At 35.5% G+C, this 21,419-nt stretch overlaps 1 protein-coding gene and 1 long non-coding RNA gene across 3 annotated transcripts; both read left to right on the top strand.

Moving 5' to 3' along the window:
• Positions 1–1,943: 1,943 nt before the first annotated feature.
• On the top strand, positions 1,944–13,786 carry abtb1 (ankyrin repeat and BTB (POZ) domain containing 1). Of its 2 annotated transcripts, none has more exons than XM_077224283.1 (12): positions 1,944–2,245; positions 3,699–3,761; positions 3,846–3,901; positions 5,194–5,338; positions 5,420–5,579; positions 6,328–6,373; positions 6,458–6,574; positions 7,004–7,116; positions 7,632–7,730; positions 7,983–8,150; positions 11,008–11,208; positions 12,312–13,786. In XM_077224283.1, the coding sequence occupies exons 1-12, from the start codon at positions 2,190–2,192 to the stop codon at positions 12,516–12,518; spliced, it is 1,431 nt and encodes a 476-aa protein (XP_077080398.1). In that variant the 5' UTR covers positions 1,944–2,189; the 3' UTR covers positions 12,519–13,786. The 2 variants fall into 2 exon arrangements, with proteins under 2 accessions (XP_077080398.1, XP_077080397.1); XM_077224282.1 differs by having other exon boundaries at positions 2,012–2,240.
• A 371-nt stretch (positions 13,787–14,157) lies between these two features.
• Positions 14,158–14,382, top strand: LOC143732851 (uncharacterized). Its single transcript, XR_013201189.1, has 2 exons — positions 14,158–14,224; positions 14,275–14,382. It is a non-coding gene; the product is annotated as an uncharacterized LOC143732851 (long non-coding RNA).
• The last annotated feature ends 7,037 nt before the right edge of the window (positions 14,383–21,419 follow it).

Raw genomic sequence — 21,419 nt, 5'->3', positions numbered from 1 at the left:
ATGGGTTTTGTTTCACAATCCTCTCCAGGGTGCGGTTATCCATATTGCTTGTACACTTTTTTTCTACCACATATTTTCCTTCCCGTAGCTTCTCTATTAATGTGCTTGGACACAGAGCTCTGTGATCAGCCAGCCTTTTTTAGCAATGACCTTTTGTGTCTTGCCCTCCTTGTGCAAGATGTCAATGGTCGTCTTTCGGACAGCTGCCAAGTCAGCAGTCTTCCCCATGATTGTGTAGCCTACAGAACTAGACTGAGAGACCATTTAATAGCCTTTGCAGGTGTTTTGAGTTAATTAGCTGATTAGAGTGTGGCACCAGGTGTGTTCAATATTGAACCTTTTCACAATATTAAAATTTTCTGAGATACTGATTTTGGGGTTTTCATTAATTGTCAGTTATAATCATCAAAATTAACTTGATATATATCAGTCTGTATGTAATGATTGAATATAATATCCAAATTTCACTTTTTGAATGGAATTACTGAAATTAACTTTTTGCTGATATTCTAATTATATGACCAGCACCTGTAAAATAAAAAAAGATTTGAAAAATTATGCCGAAGTACGAGTTTTATTACATCTAAATAAACTGCCCCTCAGTACTGTTGCAAATATCCCCATATATGGGGACAGTTGCAACATTTTTCAGGGTCCATTTAAGTACAAATTACTTTCATATTATCATATGTAGGCTACACATGTTGCAACGGTATGGGCAGGTAGGTGACATATATGGGTTTAATATATATATATATAGTCTTTCTAATACAAACAGTCGCTGAGAAACTGAAGGAAATGTAAAAAGTGTTGCAACCGCCGCCACTCTCCCCTACAATAAGAGGTATTTGTACCATGCAAGATTCATATCTTATAAAGGACAATTCCGGCCAAAAATGAACCTAAGCCTAAATAACACATGGGCCCACCGACACCGAGTCGACCGTTCTCTGGGATGCGTTTTCATGATAATCGAATGTACCCAGTTTTAGTTTTACAACATATTAACTTATAACGCTAGTGTAGGCTATATATAGGGCATAGGATAAATAAAAATAAAAATCGCTAGTTAATACCACTAACAAGGCTCAAAATAGCCCCACACTAACACGGTGTGACTGGTGCATCCCTGAGAACGGTCTACTCGCTGTTCATGTGTTATTTACCCCTTTGTTCATTTTGGTCGGAATTGTCCTTTAAGACATCCTCTTCATTATAAAGAAAGCATTTTTTAATCATTATATTTTTGATATTGCGGGATCTGTGACTTCACACTGGCAAATATATTTGCATATGCTTGCCTCCAGAGCAAGACGAACGACGAATAGTTTTACATCATCGCACCATAGCCCCGCCCACTGGCATTCAGTTATTTGACATTAGCCTATAAGTGAACCTCAAGGAACATTAAAACAATAATCCATGTCATCATGACCACTTTAATTCAATGCAACAGTTTTGATTAAAAAAAAAGTTTTGATTGTTTATTTTGCTGTGCACATAATTACAGGAAATTTGTTTCAAAATATATTTTATATGGCCTTTTCTGTTTTTTTTTATTGAAGGCTATGTACACAGTCATTTGATTTCACTTTTTTTTGTCTGCACCATTCAAGCCTCATTTTGAGTTTAATGACAAAATTAGTTCTCAGCACATAGTAAAATACATATCTAAAGAAAAAAATATTTGTTTTTGAATTAACTTTTATAATTAATTTTATCTATTTTTAAGCTTGTATATTCTTATATTTACAAACAAAGTTGATATACCACGTTAAAATACTTAAAAATAATAAATCAAATTCTCAAAATCAAACGCAATTTTATTTCCTCATTTAGGGTAGCATCAACATGAACTATAACAATTAAAATGGAATATAATTTTGTGTGGGATAAGTATATTTTACAATAGTTCACAACAGTCAGTCAGTATATTCCAAAACAATCCATAAGAGGGCGCTGGTGGGACGCACGCAAAACTCAGCTGTTCGCACACAAAAATTTGCTTCCTGTTTACGTTTGCTGAGCACTTTCAGTACGAGAATAGACAGCAGACATCTCGAATCGCACCTGGAAACAGGCTCCGTGTTAGCTTTTCCACAACCGTCTCTGCCCGTGTGCCTGTAGCCGATCCTGTCTGTTAGACAGGCCGTTTCAATGCATTTCAGAGAAGCTTTACCGCCGCGCAGATGGACGCCGTTGATCTGTTTTCAAGCTGCAGAAAGGGCGACATTGCCAGAGTGAGGTCAGACAGCTTATGGGTTGTTGTTGTTGTTTTGAAGTTTTTCCATGTGAACACATATCCAAGGCCTATTTATTCTCAATATATTTTATATGCATATATACAAAGCATATACATATATACAGAGCAATACACTACATATAGACACTGTAACGTTACATACAATACAAGTCAATATGCACAGTCTACATAAACTCTAGACTTTGATTAATTTGTCACCAAGTGTACATTGGCTATATAGTCTGTAAATACAGTTTAGTCATACCTAAACAAATATACATGACTTGTATAGTCTTTAGATATTAATTATGCATATCTAAACAAAAGTTCATGGTCTCTATAGTCATGCTGTATGCATTTGTAAGCAAATATGCTTGGGCTACTCACACTCTATGTATACCACATATGCATATCAAAACAAATACGTTTCGTATCTAGACACTACATATGCTTATCTAACGCTTATCTAAAAAAGTTTTAGTTTCTGTATATTCATATCTATAAAAATCTGTGTTTCTGGATGTACCCATTTAAACTGCTCTTCAAGACCTATAGATTTTTGATACTATATTATGCATATCTAAGCAAATGTGATTAGTCTATAGTTTTTAGAGATTGCATATCTAAACACATCTGCCTGACCTGTATTGTCTTTAGATACAGTAGGCCTATCTGCATATAGAAGTAAATATGCACATCCTATAAAATGTCTAGATTCACAATATATTCATATTTAAGCAAATGTGCATCTCAAACATTGTGCATAGCCTATGTAATTTTAGATACTGTATGTGCATGACCAGTGTTGTCTTTAGAGACTGTATAATCACATGCAACACAATGTGCAAATCCAAGGCATATATAGTGTTTGGATACCTTATATGCATATAAGCAACTGCATGGCATATTATCTACTATATGTGCATTCAGTAGCTACTAGCTAAGCTGCTGTTTCATTTCAATATAGAATTACGCTTGACTAGCTGATTGAAATCTACGCTTTGCTTGTAACATCATAATATGCCAGTGTTGTTTTTCAGCGTCATTCAGTTGTTTTATTAATATTTGCAGTAATGTTGTGAAACAGTGAAAGACCCTGTGTGGCCTCAGAATTAGAAGGAAAAGCATGTGAGGATGACAGATATGTCACTGTATTGGTCCAGATACAGTAAAGAATTACTGTACTTAGTCTTATCTTAGTACAGATTTCTTAAAGAGATAGTTCACCCAAAAATGAAAGTTCTGTCATAATTTACTCACCCTCATGTTGTTCCAAACCTGTTTCTAGTTTCTTTATTCTGTTGAACACAAAATAAAATATTTTAAAGAAAAATATGAAAAATTTAATTTTAGGGTGAACTATCGCTTTAAAGCTTGTGTGATTCTCTGTGTGTGATTTTCTCAATTATGTTGGTTGGTTATAATGTATCTGGTCACTGATTTTCATCTTCTCCAGATACCTGGTTGAACAAAGAGATGTAGAGCTGAACATCAGAGATAAGTGGGACAGCACACCTCTGTAAGACTGCTTGCTTATTTCCATTTACTGTCTGCCATGTCTGTTCTGATGAAGCCACTGATATCTTTCTGTCTTTGTCTTCAGGTATTATGCGTGTCTCTGTGGACACGAAGAGCTGGTGCAGTACCTGCTTGCCAACGGTAAATGCTATAACGAGTATTCATAACTAACCAGGGAGTTGTAATCCGTTCTGTATAGTCAGGTTTTAATGATTAGGACACACAATAAAGCCTGAAACTATGGAAGCTTGTTCCCTACACGGAATACAAAAAGGTAATTGTGACTTTTAATCTGCTGACTTTATTCTCAGAAGTTTATTTGTCTTGCAATTCGGACATTACTAGGCTCACAATAGGCAATTGTGAGTTTATATCTGAGAAAAAGTTAAAATTGCAGGATGTAAAATATACAGGATATATACCCCCGGTTTCACAGACAAAGCTTAAGTCTAGTCCCAGACTAAAATACATGTCTGAGCTGTTTTAACTGAAAGCAACTTGCTTTTGTTTTGTTGTTTTTGACATTGTTTTGTCTCAAGATGCACACCAGTAAAGTGTTTTTCTAAGTCATTTATAAAAGATACTTAAATGTCCTAATTGAACTAAGGTCTAATTCTGGCTTAATCTAAACCATGTCTGTGAAACCAGACCATAAAGTTTATGTATCTCACAATTCTGACTTTATTATTCGCAATTGCTACTTTGAGATTATATCTCACATGTCAGAGAAAAAAGTCAGAATTGTGAAATATAAACTCGCAATTGTGACGAAAAAAGTCACAATTGTGAGATAAAAAGTTGCAATTACCTTTTTAGTTATTTATTCCATGGCTGAAACAAGCTTCCAGATAAACCCATCCAAAAAAAAAAAAAAGTGTAGTGGTGTTCAGCTTTACATGTTTCAAACAGGAGTCGGGCATTGATTTTTGAAGCAGTCCAGCGTTAAATGATTTGTGGAGATATATAACACTTTAACAACTTTCTTCGGCACATTTCCGACATAAATGAAATTCAATCACGGTGTCCTCAGTGATGCTGGGAGTCTATGGAGACTCTTATGGTACACCCAATAACAGAACATATGTAATGTTTTTTATGGCGCAGACATTGTATATCTCCAGATGCTACAGCAAGGAAACAGAACTGGCGACTGCTGCGGCTCATTAGGGTGCTATCTATGCTAATAGGGCTCTTATGTAAGAGTAGCGGGAAATCTGGAACCACTCGTTTGGAGAGACTGTTCATGATTTATGGGGAAACTGGTAGTTTACATACACTGTGGACACATATCTGTGTTCAAACACCTTATAAAATTCAATTTAGCATAATAGGAGAATATTTAAAAGGTCACACCAGGAAAAAATACATTTTGTGTCCTTAATGATTTTTATTTATAGTTGCACCATATGTATTAATGATCTTTGTTGTGGCAGGAGCAAAGTGTGAGGCGAACACATTTGACGGCGAGCGCTGTCTGTACGGAGCGCTGAGCGACCCCATCCGCCGCCTGCTCAAAGAGTACAAGCGCATCACAGCCAAAGCCATGCAGAGAGACTACTACGACCAGTTCCTGCAGACGTGAGGACTATAAACACAAACAAACAAAAGCCCAAACCACAGTCACTTTCACAGACTGACTGGTGCTTTTCCCCATCGTAGGCTTTTGGAGCAGGGTAACTACAGTGACGTGACGTTTATGGTGCACGGTGAGATGTTCAAGGCCCACCGGTGTATCTTGAGTGCCCGATCAGAATACTTTGCTCACATGCTGGAGACCAAGTGGAAGGGCAAGAGTGCGATCACACTCAAACATCCACTGGTAGGCGCTGTTTGACTGCACAAAATTCCAATATGTATTCATCCTGATACTTTCATCCTGCCTGGAGCAGGGTTATTATAGATTACTACACTAAAACTCAAACTACAACCATAAAAACAAAAGTGTTACTTGAAATTAACATTATATGAAATCAAATTAAATATAGGAAAAACTTATTTCAGCTAGTTGCCAAGGCTGTACTCAAATAACAACAAAAAAATAACAATGAATAAAAACTCTATAGACATTTAAAAATGGACACAAATACACAAAAACATTTCTAAAACTTCATCTAAAATTAAAATGAAAATGGAAATTTTTTTAATAAAAACTGATTCAAAATATGAATAAAATCTATAATAGTATCTCAATGATACTAAAATAACACTGGCCTTTAGTATGGGAAATCATCTCAAAGGTGTTCTAATTATGCATACCATTACACTCTTTCATACCTTTATGAAAAGTATATGTTTTATAAAAGTATATGTAAATTTGGAAGTGTTATTTTCCTGACTAATAAGCTGTACCACCTTCTTATCATTTAGTATTAACATGAAAGTGTATGTTCATAGTTTTTTCAGAAAGTGTTAATGCTACTGTTCACATCTTGTGCTGCTTTAATTATCTTCTCCCTAGGGTTGTGTTATATTAAGAAGAAGCTCTCTTATAACCTTTTACATCACCAGCATGCTTCAAACTTTCATGATCCTAATGTGTCCATTTCAATTTCCTTTTTTTTTTCCAGGTCAATCCTGCTGCTTTTGGTGCAATCATGCAGTATTTCTACACTGGTGAGCGTCAGAATAAGACTGAGAGTTAAGTTAGCAATCTTCTACCAGAAACTATTTTTCCTCACCCTGTGCTGTTTTTTTCAGGTCGTTTGGACATAGATGTGAATTACGTGGAGGATTGCAAGCGTTTGGCGAAACAGTGCAAGATCAGCGAGCTGATCGAGGAGCTGGAAGTGAAGTGCAAACAGGTTTATGAGTTTGGTGAGGAACCACACAACAGTGAAACTGTTAAGCTAATTTGAAACTCGTAAATTAAAGTACCTATTGTACAGTCAAGCTGTCATTTAAAAAAAAAAAATTAGCTGCACTGCAAGCTACCTACAAAAAGTTGTTGACTGCATTGAAGCTACTCTAATGTTCAAAGGTTTGGAGATGTTAAGATTTTAAATGTTTTTAAAAGAAGCTTTTTTCTGTTCACCCTTATACATTAAATAATGTTAATCTATTGAACCTTATTTAACAGTTAAAACAGTGCAATAATAGCAGAAGAATTGCATTTTGGCATCTTTTTCTACAAAAAAAAGTAATTTCAGACCTTTTTTTTTAAAAAACTGTTTAGTTATGATTTGGTAATCAGTTGTTTCATTGCAGTGGACCATCTGAAAAACCCTATCTCTCTGTCTCTGACAGTGTCTAATAAGCCCGGGACGTGTGTGAAGGTGTTGACGCTGGATCCTCATGACTTTCAGCTGCAGGATGGAATGGCTCTGCTGGCTGACAGTGCACTTCCTGCTGAGCTCAGGGTGAGAGGACACACACACACACACACACACACGCTCACCTTTATTAGGATTTCAGCTCTCCCTTTAAACACCTATAGCCTCTTATCACTCGGGTGAAGATTCGTGCTGGTATTATAATTATGTGATGTGTGGTTGCTTAGCGACTGGTGGTTAAAATAGTTATAGTCAAAGTATCATTTCCTCATCTCAGGAGTAAATAACTTTTTTAAATATTTTCAAAAAGAAAACCATTTATATATTATAATATATAAATATTTCACAATATCATCGTTTTTGTTTGTGTGTGTGGTATTTTTGATCAAATAAATGCAGCCTTGGTGAGCAGAATAGACTTCTTTCTTTTCTTTCTTACCGAACACATACATTTGAACGGGCTTGTTTATAAGTGTGCAAGAATGTTGAGCTGCAGTATTATAGAGTCCTGTATAATAAAAAAGTAAAATTTTCACATATAGATTTTTGTTTTGTGTTGTGATATTCATCACTGATTAAAACTGCTGCTGTTTGATTTTTAGGTTGGATACGGTCAGCTTCCTTTCGATCTAACTGACAGTTTTCCGAGTTTTCCTGATATCTGTTTCCGGGTGGAGGGCAATGACTTCCTGTGTCATAAGGTCAGTGTTTGGTAATACTGATAATCATAATCCCTGGTTGTTGTATTTGGGACGGCATTAGTTGCAACCCAAATGCAAATGAAGACATCAGTGTAATGTTTGTCTTTGGGTATATTTTTAATCACTTAGAATCGATTATTAGAATGACAGTTGTGCTTTAATATTCTATTTTTGGCTGATTAAAAAGGGCATTTTGCAGATTAAACGTGTGTGTGTGTGTGTGTGTGTGTGTGTGTGTGTGTGTGTACGCAGGCGTTTTTCTGTGGTCGCAGTGATTATTTTAAAGCGCTGATGGTGGATCATTTCTGCGAGGGTGAAACTCTACAGGCTCATCCCAGTATTCCCGTCATCACCCTTCATGATGTGTCTCACGATTTGTTTACAAGAATCCTTTACTACATCTACAGTGACAACACTCAGGTACACACAAACACATGTGCAATAAACACTACATACATAAATGAAACTGTACAATCAACAACACTACAATCAAGACATGCTCAACAGAAGCTGAACATTTTCTATTTACCGAACGCTTCCAAATACAAGTTTAGAGTAGTTCTAGCATAGAACAAACTGATATTTACTAGTGTTGTTGTTATCATTAACTAAAACAAATAAATTCAAATAGAAATATTATATAGAAATTTAATAGAAAATATAGAAATATATATATATGAAAAACCTAATCTAAAAAAAAACTTGGCAACTAACTGATGGTGTAAGTTGTACTACAATTACTAAAACTGAAATAAAAATGAATTAAAGCTAAATATATATAAATAAAAAAATATATTTATTTACAAAAGTACAACTTATACAATAAACAGAGTGAAATACATGGATGCTAATGTGTTGACGTCACCCACGGGCAATAATCTGTTAACGGGGTTTACTTGCATTGCCAGTTTATTGATTTGCGTGTAAATCGGGTTATTTCAATACACTGATTTTTGGTAGTTATCAGCATTATGTTGTGCATCTAAACATGCTCTCAAAAAATACAGACAAATAACAAACTTCCATAACAAAGTACAATACACAGACCAAGAGCTGAAGAGTAATATTCAGAGAAAAATGTGTTTTTACGAGGTTTCTGAAAGAAAGAAGGGTGGATTCTTGACGTATGTCTTGAGGTAGAGCATTACACAACCTGGGAGATGTAACACTAAAAGACCTGGCACCCATAGGGACCCAACTAAATTTAGGAGTCATTAACAAACCTGCAATAGAAGATCTTAAGGAACGAACAGGGGCATAAGGTTGAAATAAATCAGATGAAGGACCAAGGATATGAAGAGCTTTGTGCGTGAGGGTTAGTACCTTGAAGTTTGTGTGTAAGGAAGCCAGAAGAATTGGAGTAATGTGCTCATTCTTTCTTGTGGACAAATCAAACGGGCTGCAGAGTTTTGATCATGTTGTAATCGTTTGATGTTTTTGGCTGAAAGGCCATAAATATGTGAGTTACAGTAATCAAAGTAAGATGTGACAAAGGCATGTATCACACTGACTAGAAGATCCAATACAAGAGATATTACCACCTTACCAATGTGAGCATTAAAGGTACAATATGTAGGATTTTTGCAGTAAGATATCCAAAAACCACTAGGCCAATGTTATATATTTTGTTAAGTTGATTACTTACAATATCCCAAATGTTTCAAACAATTTGTAAATCGTGAGAAAATTGCGATTTTAACCAAGGAAACGGGGCGTGTGAGCAGGGGTGAGGAGTCGCCAGTCAATGACGTCATATCCGCGTTACCCTCGGTTTCCGCCAGGTTTGACCTCGTACTGCCATAGTAACCATGGTGACAGACGTTGACAACTGGCCCGTTATGCCTAGCAGGACGCTCACGCTGTTGTTGTTTTGTTCAAACATTTTGGATCATGGCAAGCAGACTTTGAGACAAAAAGAGGATTAAAAAGAACATCTTTCGAGATGCCGAGAGCTCCACGTCTGCGACTAACTTCGACCTGACAGAGACGCGAGTGTTGCATGTACTTTTAGGCAGGTGAGCAAATGTACATAAAACAAATGTTATCAATGTTAATCAATGTTATTAAGTTCAACATGATGAAATGTTAGAATATGATCTGAATGTTATTCTAATGCTGATCTAGCTTAACGTACCTAGTCTCATACAGCCAACACACAACCTAACTAACAACATTCCACACTCAAATGCCGTTTAGTGTGATAGTGTAACTGTTAGAGCAAGTGAAACAGCGCTGCATTACCTCCAGTTTGATTCGTCTAATAAACTGTCCTGTGTGAGTATTAATCCAGCACTTGCGTGTAGTTCGGTAGAATGAAATGTCCTTATTCTTTTATATCCACGGGACTCACGTTGTGTGGCGCTGGTATACGTCTAGCAATCGCGCCCTGCTTCATACCACAGTCATGTTCCATCCATAAAAGATTCACCAGCTTGACGACAAGATCCATAATTCAGCTTAATGTGGAATATACATCATCAATATACGCCTTTGTTATTGTAAGAGGTTAGCGACCCCTGGTGGCGAAAAATCCTGCATATTGTACCTTTAAATGAAAGTGTGGAATCAAGAATTACAGCAAGATTTCGAACTGTTGTAGAGGGCATAGTCAGGTCACCAAACTCACCAGCCAAGTCTATCAGAGGGCCAGGTAGTTTGGACACAACAGATTTAGAACCAATCAGTAATAGATAGATAGATAGATAGATAGATAGATAGATAGATAGATAGATAGATAGATAGATAGATAGATAGATAGATAGATAGATAGATAGATAGATAGATAGATAGATAGACTTTATTAATCCCACACCGTGGAAATTCACCTATTACAGCAGCTCCACAAAACAAAACAAAAAGTACGGAAAAAACACATTGTATAAAAGATATGGTTATAATAAATATAATAAGTGCTACATAGTGTTGTTACTGTAATTAAAGAGTCTAATTGCTGTTGGAAGGAAGGACTTGCGGTACCTCCGGTTTGTCCGAGTTAAATTTAAGGTGATTTTCCTTCAATCAAAGCCTAAGTTCCTTGATACAAATTGTTAACCCAGGAAGATGTTACACTTTCCCCTTAAACCGTCGTAATATACCAGTACTTTTCCACCCTCTCTTTAAAGTCCTTTTAAGGCAAGTCATATCATTTAGATGCTAATAATGCCCCTGACAACAATGGCATCATAAATTGTACATGTTTAGCTGAAATCATGTTAAACAGCTTCATAAATGCTTCAGTGTCAGATGTGCTAGTGAAGCCTCTGTCACTGTTTTCCAGCTCTCTCATGAGAACGTGTATGAGGTTCTGTGTGTGGCCGACATGTACCTGTTACCGGGTCTGAAGCGTCTGTGTGGCAGAACTCTGGCCGCGCTGCTCAATGAGGAGAACGTGCTGCACATGTGGAAGACGGCAGAACTGTTCCGACTCTCGCGTCTGGAGGACCAGTGCACAGAATACATGGCCAAGATCATAGAGCGGGTACGTCACGTACAGCAGCTGTGTGTTCTTCACGGTTATGCTGCGTTTATGCTTATCAAAATGCACATTATTTACATTCATAATGAATATGTCTCTGGTGTTATTGTGGCCCACTCATCCATTTTAATATTATTATTAAAAAAATATATAAATATATTTTATATTACATTTAATATAAAAATGTTAATTTATTTTAGATAATTATACATTTATATGAAAATATTTTGTAATATTATTATAAATATTTGTAAATATAAAATAAATTTAGTATAAAATAATAATGTATGTTTATACATTTACATTTATATAATATAAATATATAAAAATAAATGTTTATAATATTATTATAAAAAATAAGTATAAAATTAGTTATTTAATATATGAATAATATTTTATTTTATATAAAAATATACATGTATATTTATATAATATAAAAAAGTGTTTTGTATTTTTAAATATAAATATAAAAATCTATTTTATTATAATAGATTATTTTTATAAAATAACATTTTATATAAATACAAATGTAAATTACATTTGAAGTATACATTTAATATAACTATATAAAAGTATTTTGAAATATAAAAAATGTATTTAATATACAAATTATATTTAATTTTTATAAATATACATTTGTAGTTATATTATATATATATATATATATATATATATATATATATACTGTATATATGTATATATATTTAATTATACATTTATATTAATACATAATAAAAAGTAATATCTTTTAATGTTATTATAACATTTTTATAAAATTAAAAAATATATATTTTATATAAATTTACATTATTTGTTAATAAAAAATACGTTATTTTATACAATTTATTCAAATATTTTACATAAATATAATTTTTTTTTTTTTTTTGAAGTGTAACAACTTCCACTGATGGATAAAATTAAATCCTGCCTGGTTTCCCGCTGACTAATCAGTTTCACTGGGAAATATGTTAAAGTTCATAACACATTTAACAGGATTAAATTCAGCTTTTTAGAACTGTTTTCTGCTCTAGCAGCCATATTATTAAAAACTTGCGTGTGCATTTTTTGGAAGATTTTGCTCAGAAAGGAAGTCATGTTTGTTTCAGCTGGTGGAAAGGCCAGAGTTTGCCGATATGATCAGAGAGGATGCTGGGAACGTGGCGGCCAGACAGGAAACTGATTCCATCCCTCTGGTGGACGAGATCCGGTTCCACATCGCCAGTAACGTTCAGACGTACAGCGAAATCGAGGAAGCCAACCAGAAACTCAGTGCCCTGGAGCTTCTGCTGGCCAGCATTGGGCTGGAGTGCTGAAAAAAAAAAAGGACGGGAAAGGAGCGAGAAGCTGGATGATTTATAAAATACTTTACATGCACAAATATTCTGTAGCAAACTAGCATCACATTAGCAGTACCAAACTAATATGGTCGATTCTAACCAAAAACATACTTGCAGATGTGTCATATTGCAGTGGCCGGTTGTGTTTTAGTGAAGCTTCCTTTTTTCAGTTCTTCTTTTTGTTTTCCATGAACAAACTCACTCCAAAGAGATAAAAGCTTGACATTTTGATTTTCACGTTAGTGAGAGTTGTGTTTCAGTTAATATTAGCGTTCTTCAGGATGTTCGGGCATATACTGTTCATTCTTCCAGATGTAGCAGAATATTGAACTAACTCTACAGGAAAGTTGTTGTGAAGTGTTGCGGATGCAGAGTCAAAACAATAATAAATAATAAATAGGTTTAGCTGTTACATCGCTGAACATGATTTGAGTCAATATTTAATCAAAGATGAGGCCATTTCTTTTGGAAAGGAAGATTTAATTACATGCATTTATGAATAGGAGTGCATAGAACATGGTCGTAAGAATTTGAAAGTGTTTTGAAAGGTGTTGTCATGATAGGACTGACAGTTATACAGTCATGCACATTTGATCCGAGAATTGAATTACAAAAGGATTTCACTTGTTTTCTCCGGTGTTTGTGTGACAGCACCATTTGCGCTGATTAAGCAAATGATTATTTATGCCTCTAAATGTGCGTTCACTCACAAATGTATCTTCCAGCACTGATATAGAAGTTTCTCTGCTTTGCACCCACAGGAAAGACTTCTGCTAAAGTGCATGCAATATTTGCATTTAATATCAATATTGTAATCAGGAAACGTGCTCCTAAACCTGACTGTCCTTAATCTTTCTCAACCTAAACATATTTGGCTTGTGCTTTTCTTTCCCCTGCATTGCTTTTTTATTTTATTTTATTTTATTTATTCTATTTTATGCAGGTCTTAAAGTGACATGTCTACACGATGTGGCTTAAATCATCAGCATTATCCTTTGCTCATTTTCATAGCAGCACTTGAGTTTGTGTGTGTTTGCGTTACTGAACTGGGTGCTCAGGAGAATATCCCACGAATGAGACTTTTGTATGAACATTCATAAATGTCAAAGTCATGAAATATCCATTTATGATCGGATGCGTTGGCATTGCAATTTCCTTTCATATGATTAATGGGTGGGATATAGTGACTGATTGGGATGTACTGTACATAGATGAGAAAAAAATAAATATTATTTAATAATGTATTACTTGTGGCTGTTTGATTTGACAAAAGCATTTCTCCGCATACTGAAATCACATACTTCCCTTCTATATAGTTGGTGAAAAACAATATGTGACAAAAGTATGTCCCAAATTCACAGTACTCATAAAACAGTAGGCAAAAAGTACCCAGATGAACTACTACTTCTGGTGAGATCCTGAAGTGTGCTTATGATGGACACTTTACTATCCCATGAGGCCACGGGAGAGGATTTGTGAATGGAGGTGAAGCAACTGATGCTGGTAGGTCACATGATAATGCAACATGGTGAATGTCATTCAGATGCATTTAAATTATATAGAACATACATTTTTAGCAATCATGAAGTAATTATTTATTCAAAATAATGACCTACTTAAGAGAGTATGCTATTCTGGACGCAGCCTGTGGTTTCTGTCCTGTGCTGGTTCATTGTGCGTTTGTTTAGGTTTTTGTTTTTGTTGGTCGGTCGGTCGGTTCTGCCAGTTCCAGCCCAGGTGATCTCTTTCTGTTTGCCTGCTCTGTACTGAGGTTTTGCTCTATGTGGTGGTTTTTGTTCTGTTTTGTTTTTGACATTAAATAAAGAAAAACTTCACCCTGCGTTTGAGTCCTCGCCATCTCTCTGCAGCCACACCTGAAAATTTCATTGCCTTTTTATTATAATATTTTATGCTGGTCTTTTTGAGACCACTGGCAAAAGTTTCTCTTTTTTTCAATACAAATTATTATTATAAATTGTATTATCAGAATACTTTAAGTGAAAAGTTACAAATATTTTAAGTAATAAATTACTCAAAAAAATGGTTAACATGAACTAACAATGAACAATACTTTTACAGCATTCATTAATCTCAACATTTACTAAAACATTTTTAAGATCAATAGTTGCATGCTCTGTGAACTAACATGAAAAGAAAATTTTTATCAACTAACATTAACAATGGTTAATAAATGCTGTGTAAATATATAAATATATTAGGCCTACTCATTATTAGGTAATTCATTTAGTAATATTAACATATTAGACCTTATTGTGTAAAGTGTTACAAATATTTCTTAATTTTTACGTCAAGATTTATTCATTTTTGTCCTGCAGGAGGCGCTAAGTATTAGTGCAGGACTCAAACAGGGATCATAATTTCACTGAAGGACAAGCGTTATTAGAAACGATAACTTTTAGACATTGTCTTAAATATTTTCTGGTTTGCATCACACGTTTATGTTATATAAAGCGTCATTTCAAATGTTTTGTAACTGAATATCCCTAAAGTTTGTTCATAGAATTGCGTCTAGCAGGATTTCCATTGTTTTAATCAGCTCAGAGATAAAGACATATCTTTAACGCATTTGTTTTGTATAGTGCGTTTAAAACTACCAGGGACGAGATGTGGAGATAGCATAGAACAACATAGAATTTGTCCCTTCTCGTGAATTATAGCTTATAAACCTCTGAAACCCCATTTACAATTCTCGTTTGCTGGATTATTTGTCAAAGGATGGCGCGAAGGTTCATGTTTCTCCAGGCAACAGGAGGAAGAATTACCATGACAACCGACTCAAGTGAAGGATACAGGCCTATCAGAGCAACATTGTGTTTCTCAGACATCTATCATATAAGAACTGTGTGTGTTTGTGTGACACAGATCCCTGAGTCACACTCGATAGAGACATGCCATGAATCTGTAACTAAGCAGGCAGCGGTGGATCTTTAATGTGAGGATATTAACTACTGTAGGTATGCAGTGATCTCACTCACCGCTTTAAACCTACACCCACACAGATCTCAGAACCAGTACAACTCCCACTTCACACACAGCACTCGCTGGGGTACAGCCAGATCTGATGATGTAATCTCCCATCATCATGTGTTTTGATCAGGAGGAACAATAAAACACCAAACGCTCTAGACAAGCTGAGGAAGGCAATGCTTGTAAAATATGCTTCTTTTTTGTCTCTTGGCATATAGTATAAACTAGATGAGTAAAGTTTGATGACAAACTTTGATGTTGACTTAAAGCAAGGTCTTGAAAGTTTAAAATATCTTTGAACTGCTTGACCTTTGAAGGTTTTAGCACATTGTTGGCTTGAGTTAATATGTTGCGAGCATGTTTTACCACATTGCTAGCATGATTTAGTGGCTTTGAGTATTGAATTAGCATGTTGCTAGCCTGATTTAGCATTTTGGTTACATGAATTAGCATGTTGTTAGCAACATTTTACAATATATTCAAATAGAAAATAATTATTTTAAATTATAATAATATTTCACAATATTACTGTTTTTATTGTATTTTTACTGTATTTTTGATCAAAGAAATGCTGCCATGTAAGAGAAAAACATTTGAAAAAAATCTTACAGACCCAAAACTTTTGAACGGTAGTGTATGTGGTATTAATCATTTTTAGGAGTTTTAATTTGTCCAAATACTTCTTTGAGTCACTGATCAAATCCGGGTTGTAGATTTTCTGGGTTTCTCTAAGCCTGCTAGAAGAGTATTTGTGTCAGCTGAAGTTTCCCTTGAACAAAATTACCATGGTAACCATGTTTTCTGCCAAAATGAAAGGAGAATGGCATGCAGTTCAAAGTCTGACAAGTAGGCAAATATCCTACTCAGATATTAAACAAATATATTGTTTCAAAGTGTTGCATGTTCTCCAGCAGTTTAGTGTGGGTTATATAAACAATGGCTATGTTAATTTAACACCGGGAGTTTTGCTGTGATATTGATGTTACCACGGGCAGAAAACTGAGCATTCAGAGCATCACGTGTTTCCCACACGTACCATGTAACCTTTTCAAGTAATGTTATAGTGGAATTCATTCAGCATTATCATAAATATCAAGTCACTCAATAAAATACTGTGGGTCAGTATTTTAACAGTCCAAAGTAGCACACACATTTACATTTTCATTTACAACTAGTTTTAATCTGTTATTTTTCTGTTTTATAGGTTTAATCACACATCTGTACCCCTGGGAATCCCTTATTTAGAGTGTTTCCAAGAATGAGGCCTATTTCCTGCTGCGATCACAGCATTGTTGGAAAATTTCTGTGGCTTAGTTCTCCTGCATTGTTTAAATCAAGGGTAGCATGTGTTGGTCATGTGTACACTCTTTGAAAAAAGGTTTAGTGTGGTTCGAAATAGAACTCAAGGGTTCTTAACTCAATTTTAAAGAACCAGAAAGGTTCTATATAGGGAGAAATTTCTTAAAAGGGTCCTATTATGCTTTTTACATTTTCAGCTTTCTTTAATGTGTAATGTTGCTGCTTGAGCATGAAAAAGGTCGTTGAAAAAAAGGCTTTGAAAAAGGTCTGCAAAGTTACAAAGCACAAAGTCACTCCAAAGAGAGTTATTTTATTCTCTAACAAACACTTCACAATATTCCTCATTTAAATAATTCCCCCATGCACAAAAAAGGGGTGTGGCCTGGTTGAGTTGAATAGTTGCTGCATCCTAATTTGCATACTATCCATCCTAAACATATAGAGTCCTAAATAGCATTCGAAATGAGAATTAGTGTGTCCCAAATCATAGTATGTTGAAATTAGTATTCTAAATATAGCCGGATGTCTAGAATCTGAAGTGCAGATCCGTGCACAATAACGGCTAATACTGCCCATAACCCTTTGCGCATTGGACGAGGATTCGATTAGAACTACAAACACGAACAAAAAGAGTTAAAAAACAAACATGGCGGATGTGCAAGTCCGACAGTTATGTAGAGAGCTTTAGATAAAGGGGTGATTAAGTGATTAAGAATCAGTATCTAACCTGATGAAAAGATATTTATTCAAATGTATTCACCATGTACTTTTGTAAAGATACATTTGGCAATTAATTTTAAATGGATCTTAATTCATTATGCAAATTGAAAACACATGAGGAGAGTTCTCCGCATGAAAGACCCACGACTGGCAAATGAATGTGAGCTACATTTCTCTACGAAACGGTAGGAAATTAATTTGAATTGAATGTGGAGGAGTTTAACTGTGACAAGATGATTGACAGGGCAGTTTGTGACAGGAAGCACGTAACTAGCGACAGAGGTGTCCGTTAAAGGCGCAATTTTAGCAAATTAGTTTGTTCCAAAGCTTGCCAACATTTCTGCTCACAAAAACAGTAGGCCTACATACTTTTAGGGCATATAGCCTATAAGTATGCGAATTGGGATACAGCAAGTGTGTTGAAACCTGGTTGAAACTCTCGGTTATGGTAAGGGCCGTGACATTTCCCAAACACGCTTGAAGCGGTTGAACAATCTCAACACACTGGTGAAGCCAGCCAATCAGAGCACATTGCGTTTTTCGGAAGGAGGGGCTTCATAGAGAGAGAAACTAAACTAAGCGTTACTGACAGACTGGGAAGAGAGGAGCTGCAACAATGTCAAATTAGTGAAAAAAATGTGTTTTTTTAACTTTCAAGCATGAAAGCCTATAGTAGAGCCCAAAAACAAAATTAAGACTTTGAAAAACTGTATAATAGGAACTCCTTTACATAATATTCAACAGTGATAAATTATGTTTGCGAACTGTTTAATTCATCACATTTTATCAAAATTAATTAAATCAAAATTAATGATTTAATCCATAAAATTATTCTATGATGGGAACCCCTAAAAGGTTCATTGAAGCCCCAGACAGAACCCTATAAGGTTCAGAGCCTTTTCTTCTGAGAGTGAACACAATCCCATGGCAATTCGGGACGTTATGGTGAATTGGTGGTTTGTGTGTGTCAGCATGTGAATGAAATCTTTCAGTATCCCCCAGCTGCCCTGTGACACAAACAGTGCATGTGAGACTGAAAGAGGCTTACTGTGGCACCACATGACTCTTCCCATAGTCCACCTGCTTCACATGTCAGTAAAAGTAGAGCTCAACCACTTTACAAAAAATCAATTAATCAAAATGACTAAAGCAAATCCATGCAGCCACATGACACTGGGAATATAATGCACAACTAATGACAACATGAATAATTAACAAGTATCAATGAGCGCTTTTTGCTTTCGCTGCTTATAATTGAATTAAATGCAAGGAAACGCTGCACAAGAGATCTCATCACATGGAAATGTCAGCCTTACACAACCCTTTAGAGCACCAAATACAGCTGGACTCAGCACTCTGGAGCTGAGCTGATTTACAGGTATTATTTTGGCATGGATAAAAAACAACCTGTTCCATTGCCTCGCTCTTTAATCTCCTCCTGGGTGAGCAGAGGCTCCAGAGACCAGCGAGGAAACCTGGCAACACGGTATACAGACATGCACACATGAAGCACTCAAATGGGAACTATTAGAATTCTTGTTGACTTCAACGTTGTCTTAATGCAGGTATTCAAAGTGCCTCACATGGGTATAATGAAGAAAAGGAAAATAATTACATAAAAGCCAATTTTAACATCATAAGAACATAAAAGTGAAAGGGGATTTCAGACCTCTCAGATTTCAGAAACTATCCAAACAAATATTCATATCGTAATAAGATCCTCTGCGTTTTGATGTCTTGATGGGCATTAGCATTATGGGGATCTTAATTAAAAATACTGTTGGAGCAAATTTTGCATTAGTTTTTAATTGCTAGATGTATGCTTTAAAAAGTTTATTGGGAAAAAATATGTATACAACTATAAACATGATGATAACTTAAGTTACCTTACCAGTTAAATTTGCATTTGAAAAAGGCAGTGCATGTCATTTTACATTGGTTGAAATACTAATATGGTTTAAATATAAATACAAGCTATAAATCAGTGTATTTTGACCATTCAACAACATATGTAAGATATTACAGTAGACATTTATATTTTAAAAGACAATGCAGGTCATTTTAAGTTGGTTGATATACTAACACGAAACAATTTAAAATGAAATATACAAGCTGAGCTGTAATCAGAGTATTCTAACCATTCAAGAAGTATTTACAATCAAAATGTGTATTTTAAAAGGAAATACATGCCTTTTTAATAGTTACATTAAAAATAAAAGTATACATTAGATTATTATTTACATATGGAGTACAAATATTAAATATGATATAGTTTGCTATATTATTTATACGTACGTACTATATTGCCAAAAGTATTAGGACAGCCCAACAAATAAATGAATTCAAGTGTTCCAATCACTTCCATGGCCACAGTTGTATAAAATCAAGCACCACACTCTAAAGAATGCTGGGTGGTTTTAACCCAAGGTTGGGTCAAATATGGACAAACCCAACCGTTGGGTTAAAAAAAATTTATTGCATTTTTAATCCAACATTTGAGTTTGTCAATGTTTGACCCAAAATTGGGTTAAAACAACCCAACGTTTTTTAGAGTGTAGGCAGACTGCTTCTACAAACATTTGTGAAAGACATGGGTCGCTCTCAGGAGCTCAGTGAATTCAAGCGTGGTACCGTGATTGGTTGTCGCCTGTGTCCATTCGTGAAATTTCCTCACTACTAAATATCCCACGGTCAACTGTTAGTGGTATTATAACAAAGTGGACCAACAACAACTCAGCCACGAAAAATCACAGAGCGAGTTCAGCGCATGCTGAGGCGCACAGTGAGCAGAAGTCACTTACTTTCTCCAGAGTCAATATACAGACCTCCAAACTTTGTGTGGCCTTCAGATTAGCTCAAGAACAGTGCATAGAGAGCTTCAAGGAATGGGTTTCCATGGCCGAGCAGCTGCATTCAAGATTAACATCACCAAGTGCAATGCAAAGCATCGAATGCAGTGATGTAAAGGACTCTAGAGCAGTGGAGACATGTTCTGGAGGGACGAATCCCGGTTCTCTGTCTGGGAATCTGATTTAGCAGTTGCCAGGAGAATGGTACTTGCCTGACTGCATTGTGCCAAGTGTAAAGTTTGGTGGATGGGGGATTATGGTGTGGGGTTGTTTTTCAGGGGTTGGGCTTGGCCCCTTAGAGGAACTCTTAATACTTCTGCATACCAAGACATTTTGTACAATTTCCAAAAAATTAGAGCGGAGACTGCGAGCCAGGCCTTCTCGTCCAACATCACTGCCTGATCTAACTTCTAGGAAAACAAAAATCCAATAAACACACTCCTAAACCTTGTGGAAAGCCTTCCCAGAAGAGTTGAAGCTGTAGCTGCAGGCCAACTCCATATCAAACCCTATGGATTTAAAATGGGATGTCATTAAAGTTCATGTCCATGTAAAGGTAAATGTTAAAGGCAGACGTCCCAAAATGTTTGGCAATATAGTGGAATTATAGTGACCATTAAAAAATAATTTACAGTAGTACCTGTATTTTTTAAAAGGCAATGCATGTCATTTTAAGTTGGTTTTATATTAAATATCACATCACTTTATAAAGAAAAATACATTTATGTGGTGTAGGAAATGACCATTCAGAAAGTATATGAGATAAGCTACAGTACTAAATTCTTGCTTTGATTGGATATATTGTTTCAAAAGCATGTAGCTTACATTTGTGCATTGACATTTAATCAAGGCATGTACAGCACCAATGTGCATGTAGCCTATGTGGGAAAAATATAAAGGCAGCGAGAGTCGGCAGCCTGCAGCTCACACCCTTTGACTAGCATCCTGGACAGACCATCTGTCTGCAGACAATCTCTCACACACGTGTCATAGCAAAGCATGTCATAGCAAACTCTTTATT

This window comes from Siphateles boraxobius, unplaced genomic scaffold, assembly GCF_051911475.1.
Source record: "Siphateles boraxobius isolate OS27281-9 unplaced genomic scaffold, OSU_SipBor_1 9, whole genome shotgun sequence".
NCBI lineage: Eukaryota > Metazoa > Chordata > Actinopteri > Cypriniformes > Leuciscidae > Siphateles > Siphateles boraxobius.
This window is presented reverse-complemented; position numbering and strand designations above follow the sequence as displayed.

What these genes read in the sequence shown, in the direction of transcription:
- abtb1 (XM_077224282.1), top strand. Translation starts at nt 2,158, where the DNA reads ATGCATTTCAGAGAAGCTTTACCGCCGCGCAGATGGACGCCGTTGATC. An exon ending in GAAAGGGCGACATTGCCAGA is followed by an intron (nt 2,241 to 3,698) that starts GTGAGGTCAGAC and finishes CATCTTCTCCAG; the next exon opens with ATACCTGGTTGAACAAAGAG. An exon ending in TCTACAGTGACAACACTCAG is followed by an intron (nt 8,151 to 11,007) that starts GTACACACAAAC and finishes ACTGTTTTCCAG; the next exon opens with CTCTCTCATGAGAACGTGTA.